Source organism: Chrysochloris asiatica, unplaced genomic scaffold, assembly GCF_000296735.1.
Source record: "Chrysochloris asiatica unplaced genomic scaffold, ChrAsi1.0 scaffold00372, whole genome shotgun sequence".
NCBI lineage: Eukaryota > Metazoa > Chordata > Mammalia > Afrosoricida > Chrysochloridae > Chrysochloris > Chrysochloris asiatica.
The window spans coordinates 1,092,250-1,103,568 of NW_006408890.1; the positions used below are offsets into that span (position 1 = coordinate 1,092,250).

At 46.2% G+C, this 11,319-nt stretch overlaps 1 protein-coding gene across 1 annotated transcript in view; it reads left to right on the forward strand.

Moving 5' to 3' along the window:
* Positions 1-8,678: 8,678 nt before the first annotated feature.
* CSF2RA (colony stimulating factor 2 receptor, alpha, low-affinity (granulocyte-macrophage)) overlaps positions 8,679-11,319 on the forward strand; it is a 56,318-nt gene continuing 53,677 nt past the window's right edge. Inside the window, exons 1-2 of the mRNA XM_006876263.1 lie at positions 8,679-8,794; positions 8,887-9,059. Of these exons, the coding sequence (XP_006876325.1) occupies positions 8,706-8,794; positions 8,887-9,059 (262 nt within the window). The 5' untranslated portion in view covers positions 8,679-8,705. The remainder of the gene's footprint in view (positions 8,795-8,886; positions 9,060-11,319) is intronic.

Genomic DNA, 11,319 nt, shown 5'->3' on the forward strand with positions numbered 1-11,319 from the left:
CCTTGAGCTGCCTGGCTATTTATACATATATCATATTCTTGGAGCTAGAGGACGTGTTCAGGCTAATGTACAGAATGGAGATTGACCTTGCCTCTGGAGGGAACTAATAACTGAGGCCTTGTCTATTTAAAATGCTTTCCTGAGCCTGACTAGAGTTTAGTCAAGCAGTCTCTAGGTAGGCAAAATCAGGTAAAATCAGTTTGGACCTTACACTGCGCCATCCTCACCATTCCTGTTACACTTGAGACCACTGTTGCTTCCACTACACCAATCCATCTCATTGGGGGTCTTCCTCATTTTCACGGACCCTCCACTTTACCAAGCATGATGTCCTTCTCCCTCCTGTTAATATGTCTGAAATATGAGAGATGAGGAGTTCTGGTGTGGCACTGTGAGTTAACGTGCCAGACTGCAAAGCCATTTGAACTGCAAGGTCAGCAGTTCAAGCTCACTAGCCGCTTCTCGGAAACCCTATACAGGGTCGCTGTGGATTGGAACCGACTCCATGGCACTTAACAACAACAACAACATGAGAGATGAAGTCTGTCCATCCTAGCTTCTAAGGAGCATTCTGCCTGTACTTCGTCCAAGGTTTGTTTGTTCTTCTGCTAGCCCATGGTGCTGACCGTGTTCTTCACCAAGCCCACAATTCAAAGGCTCAGTTCTTGTTTCTCTTCCCAACGCATTGTGTGGTCTCACACACGTATGTAACTGTACTTAAATGATGCTGAGACAGTTGCAACTCATAGTGACCCTGTATAGGGTTTCCGAGGAGTGTAACTGTACTTAAATGATGCTAAGACAGTTGCAACTCATAGTGACCCTGTATAGGGTTTCCGAAGAGTGTCTGGTGGGCTTGAACTGCTAGCCTTGTGTTAGCAGTCCAGTGCTTACCCTACAGCGCCACCCCAGGACTTGTGGCATGTCTCCCTTAGTCCTCAAAATGACTTCATTTTTAAACACGCCAGAGTTGGTTTTGGCAGCAGATTTGCTTAATGCAATGTGGTGCTTGATTTCGACTGTTGCTTCCATAGTTTTTCATTATGGATCCAAGCAGATTCTCCACTTTACCAAGCGTGATGCCCTTCTCCAGGGACTGGTCCCTCCTGATAACATGTCCCAACTATGAAAGATGAAGTCTAGCCATCCTGGCTTCTAAGGAGCATTCTGACTGCACTTCTTCCAACACAGATCTGTTTGTTCTTCTGGCTGTCCACGTTACTTTCAATATTCACCTCCAACTCCATGTAGATGACAGCGTAGAACACCCTAAGAGGCAGTTGTCCACCGGCACCCATGAGTTAAGAATTCCCTCAACTGCCATGGGTATGGGTTTGAATGTACGTCCGTGACGTTCTCTGATTTCACGTGTGTCTGTCTCTTCAGGCCTGTCCTGTCCAGTCTGCGGCCAGTTCCATGGGTCCCCTGGGAGTAACGGTACTGCTGGTGCCTTTATTTGTGACCTCAACTGGACTTCAGAGTGAGGGGCACCAAGGTAAGTGTGGATATCGGGTGGACCCCTTCTGTTGCTTAGATTGAAACTCCCCTAGTGAAGCAAAGTTAGGAAAAGTTCTCAGCCATCTTCAAACACTCTGAGGGAATGAGGTGCTGAGCTTGGTGGCTCTGGATCATGGTCTCTTTGAGGACAATGAAGTCAATTGCCACACGATTGTCCACAGAGTCAAGATTCCACATTCTACTTTCTAAGCCTACCATCTCCTCGTGCAGTGCAAACACGAGTGAAGAAAATCCCAGGCAAATGAAAATACCTTGTCCCATGGTCTGTTGTCGTTGGTAAGTACCATCAAGTCGGTTCTAACTCATAGTGACCCTGTACAGGATTTCTGAGGTTCACACCAACCCTGAGGTCCAGCACTCATCCTACAGCCACACCAGGCCTCCATGGGCTAATGGACAAAAACGGACCACCTATTTATTCATCAGCATCTACTACTGCCCTGCGAATGTCCAAGGGAACTAGATGGTGACCCCCAGCCACTCCCAACTCCTCGGATCAGGACCACAATGGGAGGTCCCGGTCAGAGTGTGGGGAAAATGTACAAGAGAATCCCAAAGTGCTCAAACAAACCAGACTTACAGGAGTCCTGGTGTGGCGCTGTGGGCTAATGCGTCAGACTGCAAAGTCATTGGAACTGCAAGGTCGGCGTTTCAAGCTCACCAGCTGCTCCTTGGAAACCCTCTACAGGGTTGCTATGGGTCGGAATTGACTCGACGGCACTTAACAACAACAACTGGTCTGATCGAGACAGGTAGAACCACCAACACTGTGCTCCTTAGACTCTCCTGCTTCAAGCTTGGAACTTCAATCATTCCCATGGTTCAATATCAACCCAAACACTAGGTGATTCACAAGGAAATACTGATACCAGGCAGTACTTACTCCTTAGAACAATCACCCACAGGAAACCAAAACGGGCAACATTTTCCCAAACACAGAGCTCAGAAGGCAGGAAGCAAGGAAGAATGGAAACAGGAAACAGGAAAGAGGAAGAGGAAGTATGAAGCTTGCCACTCTATTGTGGGCATTGTAACCAACGTTATGTAACAAAATGCAGATACAAGTTGTTCTGTGCAGAAGTAGTTTGCTCCATGAAGTTCCACCAAACCACAATAAAAAAGTAAAAGAAAGTTAATTTAAAAAAACAAATTGTTTTTTTAAGTTCTTGATATCTGCAGACGAGTCTTTATTTATTTACGTATTTTCAGGTTTTGATTGTGATTTGAGTGAAAGTTTACAGGGCAGATCATCAGTTTTACATTCAACAAATCGTATACTTTGTTTCATTACAAGGATTATAATCCCCTCCATGTACCAGTTTACAGTATTTCTCTCTATTCATTTTTAACTCTTTTTTTTTTAACTCTCAGAATATATAATAATTTAAACCACCAAAGGACACATTCTGCAAGCCTGCCTCCTGGCCGCCAGCTCTCAGTCCCTCTCTGTCCATGAGTCTAGAGTCCTCAGCTGCTCCCTCTCTCCATGTCCTCATCTCTGCCTCCATCTCTGGTGTCACTGCTTCTCTGGATAGGGTCCCTCATTCCGCTTGTGCTCTTCTCCCTTGATGGTTCTAGGGGCCTCTCTTCCTGGACTGTAAGACTGACTAGTCCCCTGTTTTTGCAGACCACTCTTGAACTATCATTTTGCATTGATTACTTATTAGAATATTGCTGATGCATTAATTTAATTTAATGATTTTATTATTATTTCCAAAAAGGTCCTTGTTCTGGCCTGAATTGAATCTCCACCACAAAATGTTGTTGTTGCTAACTGCCGTTTAGTCAGTTCTGACCCATAGCAACCCCGTATAGGGTTTCTAAGGAGCAGCTGGTGATCTTGAACCACCGACCTTGTGGTTCTAATGACTTTTCAGTCCAGCACATTTGCCCACAACACCACACCAGGACCCCACAATACATGGTCCCCACCCCCATAAGTGTGACTGAAATTCCTATTTGAAAGTATGTTTTAAGCCCATTACTTCTAAGGTATAAAAAGATCAGATGAGAAGCAGTGATGCCTGAGATGGAGGGAGAGAACACGAGGGGAGATGGAGTAGCTGGGGACTCTAGATCCAGAGAGGGAGAGGGGCTGTGTGCTGACAACTTGGGGGCAGGCTTGCAGGGTACACCCTTTGGTTGGTTGATGATGCATGGAAGGGATTGTAACCATGGCAATGAAACGATACATGATAGGATGAATGTAAAACTAATGTTATCCCATGTAAACTATCACATAATTCTCAATAAAACATTTTTTAAAAAAAGATCAGATGAAGTGACGAGACCTGCAAACAGAGATGGAGAAACAGAAATGCCTCACGGAGATCATTGAGGAATTGAGCAACCAAAGCTGAAAGGAGATAAGGACAAACCCCCAGAGCCAACAGAGAAAGCCGCCCCTACAGGTGGTAGACTGCTACCCTAAATTGTGAGAAAACAAATTTCTGTTCAACAATGCCACCCCCTTTTGGTGTTTCTGTTACAGTAGCAATAGGTAACTGAGACAGATGTATTCACAGGTGTTTAGTTAGGACACAATTCAGTCCCTCACAGGATGTAGCCAGTGCTTGCTGAGAAGCTACGGATGGGCTGGTGGGAGGAGAGACCGCATACCGGGAATTTCCAATTCCACAGCCAACATGTTTCTTTTCAGGTCTTTGCACGGAAGAACCATTCTCCACACTACATATGACGTTTGACCCAAAGAAAATGAAATTATCCTGGGATTGCAGAGAAAATGTTACGGTCATCGAATGTGCAATGATTCGCAAAGTCAACGATAAAATTAGTATAGAGGTGAGATGGGCCGTGTGTTCATGAGGGGTCCATTGTGGAGTGCTGGACGGGACAGTGGGCACGAGCGGTGCACAGGCCACAGGGATGGTGATGCCCAGAGAGTACTCACTGTATAGGAGAGGGCATGGGGTGGTGTTCCCAAAGGTGTCCCTCGAGGAGAGACCCCAAAGATCTTATATCCTAAGGCAGAGGCCATCTGGAGGCAGATGTGCGTGGTGTGTGGACAAAGGAGGTCTCTGTGTGACGAGAGTGTAAGGTTGTCAGGGATTGCCTACGCCAGGGCTCAGTGTCAGGGGAGAGGAGAAAGATGGGTCGGAGGTATGGGTACGGCAGAGTCACAGAGAGAAAGGGAGAAAGAGGGAGAGAAACACAGAGACAGGGAGAGACAATCAGAGGGAGAGAAAGAACACAGAGAGAAACAGAGAAAGAAACCCAGAGGGAAAGACAAAGAGACAGAGAGAGAGACACAAAGAGACAGAGAGGTGGAGAGACAATGAACGAGACATACAGTGAGAGACACAACGAGACAGAGAGCTAGAGAGACAGAGAGATACAGGCAGGCAGAGATGGTTACAGACAGACGCACAGAAAGGCGGAGACAGACAGACAGAGACAGGCACAGAAGGAGACATAAACAGGAGGAGGTGGAACAGGAGATGGACGGGAAGCAGAAGAAAGAAAGGAGAGAGAAACAGAAAGACAGACACAGTTCTGTGAGTCAAAGGCGCTGGTTCAGAAAAGGCTCAGTGGTGAGGGGGAACCCCCACAATGGGCAGAGCGAGGGCCCCAGGCATTCGAGGCAAGGTCATCCAGGGGCAGCGTGTGGACATGCCAGGTAGACACCCAAATGCACCAGGAGTTTCCAGCTGGGCTCTCACAGGGAGACCCATCCACATGCAGACTCAGAAGATGATGGTTGGAGATGCATAGCTTGTTCTGTGACCCCTAGGTGTGGCTGAGGGAGACCCACCACCCAAAGCCATGACAGGTATTTACCTGAGAGGCTCCCCCACACCTGTGGACAGTGCACTCAATCCTGAGAATCAAAAAGTACTACCCTGCCTTCCAGTAGAGACAAAATACAGAGCTCGACCAACAGACCCACAAACTTTCCTATAAAACCAATGTTCCCTGAGTGGGAGGGCAGTGAGTATTCAATACCAACTGACGTGGACTTCACCCCAACTCACAGCACACCCATGGGTGTCACAATAACTGTGTTCCACTGGGTGTTCAGTGACCGATCTTTCAGAAGATCACCAGGCATTTCTTCCTTCGCACCTCTGGGTACATGCCATTGAGAACGCTGTGGAGCACAGTTCTACTCTGTCACACACGGGGTCACTGAAAGTCAGCATTGACTCAATGCTAAGTGGTTTGGAGACCACAGTTGGTTCACAAGGTGAACGCACTTGGCTGCTCACCAAAAGACTGTGGGTTCAAGTCCACCAAGAGACGCATCAGCTTAGGTTGCACCTGGGAGGAGGTGTGTGGGGGTGATTTATAGAGCGATGGGGAACTTGTGCCATGAGATATGTGTGAGACCATCAAGACTAGAATATGATGAGTGAACGTGGGTGGGTGGTGGGGAAGAAAATACAGAAAGATGGAGTTAGTGTAAGACACAGGGAGGGATGCAAGAGTTATAGATGGAGTTAGTGTAAGACACAGAGAGGGATGCTAGAGTTATAGATGGACTTAGTGTACGACACAGAGAGGGATGCTAGAATTATAGATGGACTTAGTGTAAGACACAGAGAGGGATGCTAGAGTTATAGATGGAGTTAATGTAAGACACAGAGAGGGATGCTAGAGTTAGAGATGGAGTTATTGGAAGACACTGAGAGGGATACTAGAGTTATAGATGGACTTAGTGTACGACACAGAGAGGGATGCTAGAGTTAAAGAAATACATGGAGGGGGCCGCTGTCATTGAAATAAGATCACATTGTAGTCCGTTGAATGTAAAACTGAGGTATCTGCTCAGTAAACTTTGGCTCAATTCATAATGAAAAGTTATTTTAAAGAGAAGATCAGAGCATGATGATCTGTTTGGTAACCTTTCCAGCTTCTGGAGAATCAATGCGAATGCAACTTTACGGATTACACTTTGCACCTGGGAGCCGTGTTTGTCGTCAAAGTGAACATCAACCAGACATTGTGCCAAGAGCAGCTGTTTTTCAGTAACTCAGGTAAGGAACTTGGGGCCTCAGCCACCTTCCATCCCAGCAGCGTTAGAGTGGATGCTTTTCTTTTCTTTGTTTAATAAAATTTTTATTGTGGATTGAGTGAAAGTTTACAGGGCAGATCATCAGTTTTACATTCAACAAATCAGACACCTTGTTTCATTACAATGATTATAATCCCCTCCATGTACCATCAGTTAACAGTATTTCTCTCTATTCACTTTAGCTCTTTTGTTTTTATTTTTAAACACTCAGGCATATATAATAACTTGCAACATCAAAGGGTACCTTCTGCAAGTCTGCCTCCTGGCCACCAGCTCTTGGTCCCTCAAATCCCATGAGTCTAGAGTCCTCCGCTGTTCCCTGTCTCCATGTCCCCATCTCTGCTTCCATCTCTGGTGTCGCTGTTTCTCTGGATAAGGATCTCACACTCAACTTGTGCTCTTCTCCCTTGATGGTCCTAGAGGCCTCTGTTCTTGGAATGTAAGATTAACTACTCCCCCCTTTATGTTACAAAACTTTTACCTTTACAATTGTGAGAGTCACAATTCAGACTCATTTCTTTTCATTTTAAATTATTTATTGTTGCTGTCTGTTACTTGCCATCGAGAGTCGGTACTGACATAATGACCGTATTATGCACAACAGAATGAAACACTGCCTGGTCCTGCACCAACCTCATAACCATTAAGTTTCGGCCCATTGCTGCTGCCTCTGTGCCAATCCATCTCATTGGGGGCGGGGGTCTCCCTCTTTTTCGCTGACCCTCCACTTTACCAATCACAATGTCCTTCTCTAGGGACTGGTCCCTCCTGACAACATGTCCAAAGTATGTGAGATGAACTCTTCTCACCATTTCAAAAACAGTTAAGTGCAAAATGCAATAACTTTGATTATATTAAGCAAGGTTTTGGTGATCTAATTCTAAAAACCAGCCACTAAGAAAGCTACTCTGGTAGCGTAGTGGTTACGAAGTGGGCTGCGAACCTCAGAGTCAGCAGTTCGAAACTACCAGCTGTTCTGCAGGAGAAAGATGAGGCTTTCTGTTCCTGTAAAGATTTACAGTCTCGGAAACCCTGTACAGGGTCGCTATGCATCAGAACTGACTCCACAGCACATAACAACAACAAGAAAGCTACGCAACATTTTATTGGTTAGAATGCGTGGACTGTGCATCATTTAGAATCACATAGCGAGAATCATTTAGAACTTGAAGAACATGGTCAACGTGATGAAAACCTCCACGTAGAAAGGTATAGAAAAGACTGAGGGTTAGTAAAAGTCTGTGGGAAAATCCAGTTATCTTTTGATTCCTTTTTCCCACTGACTTTTTGAAGCTCCATGGTATATTCTGTGGTGTGTGTGCGAATCATTGCGACTCATTTGATGGTGATTTACGGGTTGTCCTGGTGTGGCGCTGTAGGATCAACACTGGGCTGTTAATCACAAGATCAGCAGTTCAAACCCACCAGCCGATCCTCACAATCAATATACAGGGTCAATATGAGTCAGAACCCACTTGACAGCGTGTAACGACAACAACTTATAACTATCAAGTTGATTCCGACCCATAACCCATAACAACCCTGTGTGGGGTTTCCGAGGCTGTAAATTCCGACAGTACACAACCTCATCTCTATCCCAAGGAGCAGCTGGTGGCTTTAAACCACTAGCATTTGCATCAGTAGTGAAACGCTTAACCCACAGTGGCACCAGGCAACCAAAAAGCCCATGTGACTCGCTTTACTGAGGTATTCGATTTCTTTCGGTGGTCTTCATTTGAACCTGCTGTATCTTTAACGTATGGCTGTCTGAACAAACACACAGAGACACACTCCCCAGCGGAGCGCAGGGACGGTGGTTCTAGAACCAATCTCGTGCATAAAACAGAACGAGGTCTCAGGTCTTCGTGTCATGCATCACCAACCACGTTCACCACCAACACGCTTCCTTCCCAAACTGTTTCCATCGTCCTTGATGAGACCCCAGGACCTCCTTAAGCAAATGTTTCTTCTTTCCTCTTCTCCCCAGCCCTGTCCCCCTCGGAACCTCTTGCAAACGCGAGTGTCTCTGTATTTCTTACCCCAGGAAGTGTACCTCACAGAAACCTTCACATCTTTAGACACCAATCCATCACAACTTTTCTGACCTTTTCCAGGTGGGAATGGAACAGCTGCAGAGAATTTCAGCTGCTTCATCATGGACAGCGATTTCATGAACTGCTCGTGGACAAGGGGCAGGGAGGCCCCGGACGACGTCCAATACTTCTTCTACATCCGAGACGTAAAGTACGTGTTAGCCTCGCACAGAAAACCCAGGGATGCACGGTAATGACAAACACCCTAACGGTTCTTGGTTGGTAACCCTTGGATTCTTACAGGGGAGAGGTGGAACGAGAATGCCCACACTACATAAAGGATTCCGGAACTCACGTTGGATGTTACGTCGAGGATCTTACTGGAATACCATTTGACATTTACTTCCTGGTCAACGGAACCAGCCAAGCAGTGGGAATCCCGTTCTTTGACAAGATTTCATCACAGTTTGAAATGAGTGAGAACCAAGACCGGTGATTTTATCATTGTGGGCACATTATCACAGAGTGTCCCTGGGCAATGCAAACCATGGGTGCACTCTGCCTTTTGCAGGAAGGTTCCAGAGGAGCCTTGGAAGAAAGGCCTGGTAACTTGCTTCCCTAGAAAACAGGCACTGGAAACTCGTAGAGCACAGTTGTACTCTTGCACACATGGGGGCACCGTGAGTTGGAGTCGACTAGATGGCAGCTGGCTGGTTGGTTAGAAGATGGGATAGGAGCCTCTGAAAGGGATTGGAAATGGTTCTTGTGCCCAAGGTGCTGCAGAAGAAAGACCTGGTGATCCACTCCCTAGAAATCAGTCTTTCAACACACCCTACAGAGCACAGTTCTGCTCCAACCCACACGGGATCGCCGTGAGCCTAACTCAATGCCGCAGTGACTATAGACAGGTTTAGCAAGGTTCCTGTGCTGAAGGGCATGTGCTGGCTGGTTTAATTAACCAGAAACAAGGGGGCTGAGACGATGCACATTGTCATTTGTCTATTCTGGGATCATGAGTCTGACCTGAACTCAATGTTGTTGTTGTTGTTGTTAGGTGCCATTGAGTCAGTACGGACTCATAGCAATCTTATGCACAGCAGAACAAAACACTGCCCGATCCTGGGCCAACCTCACTATTGTTGCCACGCTTGAGTCCATCCATGCTGCCACTTGGCCAATCCATCTCGTTGAGAGTCTTCCTCTTTTCCTCTGACCCTCCACCTTACCAAACATGATATCCTTCTCCAGTGACTGGTCCCTCCTGACAATATGTCCAAAGTATGAGAAACGAAGTCTGGCAATCCTAGCTCCTTTTGGCAGCCCATGACACTTTCAATATTCTCCTCCAACACCATAACCCAAAAGCTTCAACTCTTCTGCGGTTTTCCTTATTCACTGTCCAGCTTTCGCATGCATATGAGGTTATTGAAAATACCATGGCTTGGGTCAAGCTGACATCTTTGCTCTTCAACACTTTAATGAGGTCTTGTGAAGCAGATGTTCCTAAATAGGCTGAGCTCAACAGATAAAGTCAAGATGTTGGCAGAGCCCTAGGAATGCTGCGGAGAAGCCATTGGGATGTGTCTTAAGCTGGGTTCACTAGAGAAGTCAGTGAAATTTCTATGTGTGTATATGTTCTTGCTGTGGTTAAGTGCTGTCGAGTCAGTTCTGACCGATAGCGACCTTGTACAGGGTTTCCAAGGAGTGGCTGATGCACTTGAATCACTGACCTTGTGGTTCAAGGCGACTTTGCAGTCCTGTGCATTAACCCATGGCGCCACGCCAGGACTCCACGTTAATGCATAGAAAGAGATTAACATCAAGGAAATAACTCAGTTACAAAAGTGGTAAAGTCCTAAGTCCATGGGTCAAAAGACAAGCTCACTTGGCTGCAGGAGCCAAGGACCTCAAGATCAGTGGGTGAGATGGCAGGCAGGTCAGGCAGGTAATAGAGAAGGCCCCTGGTTCAAGTCCAATGAACCAGAGGTCAGAGGATGAGCAACATGCAAGATCTAGAACCAGCAAGACAGCAAGACTTGCCTGATTTTCCAAGATATTGGAAACTCCCTTTCAATTGATGAGCTCTTCAAAGTAGAACACATCATAGAGACTTAGAAAGTCTTAACTGCCACATGACTGAGAATTCTGGCACGGTTATGCTGACAGAAAAACCATCACAGTCAGTTAATCAAAACTACGCTCTCAAGCCCACCAGCCCCTGCCTAGGAGACAAATGAGGCAGTCAGCTTCCCTAAAGATTTGTAGTGTCGGAAAACCTAAAGCACTGCTTTCTCTTACGGGGTCTCTAAGCATCAGAATCTGCTCTTCAGCACTGAGTTAAAGGGACTACATACCTTCTGGAAGATCCAGGAGAAAATCCATCTATACTTGTCACTTCCAGCTTCTTGAGAACAACTCCTTCTACATCCAACTTCTATCCATCATCATAATACATCTCTATCACTCCTTGTCTGACTCTGAGCCTTCCTCTTCTTATAAGTACCCCTTGTAGTGACAATGAAAGGCCACTAGGGGGTGCAAACAGTCTGTACTCAACTGCTAACCTAAAGGCTGACGGTTCAAACCAAGCCAGTCATACTGCAGAAGAAAGCCCTGCTGATTCACTTCCAAAAAATCCAGCCACTGATAACCGTATGGGACACAGTTCTACTCTGACACACACAGGACACCATGAGTGGGATCTACTTATGAAAAATCATCCACTGAGAACCCTGT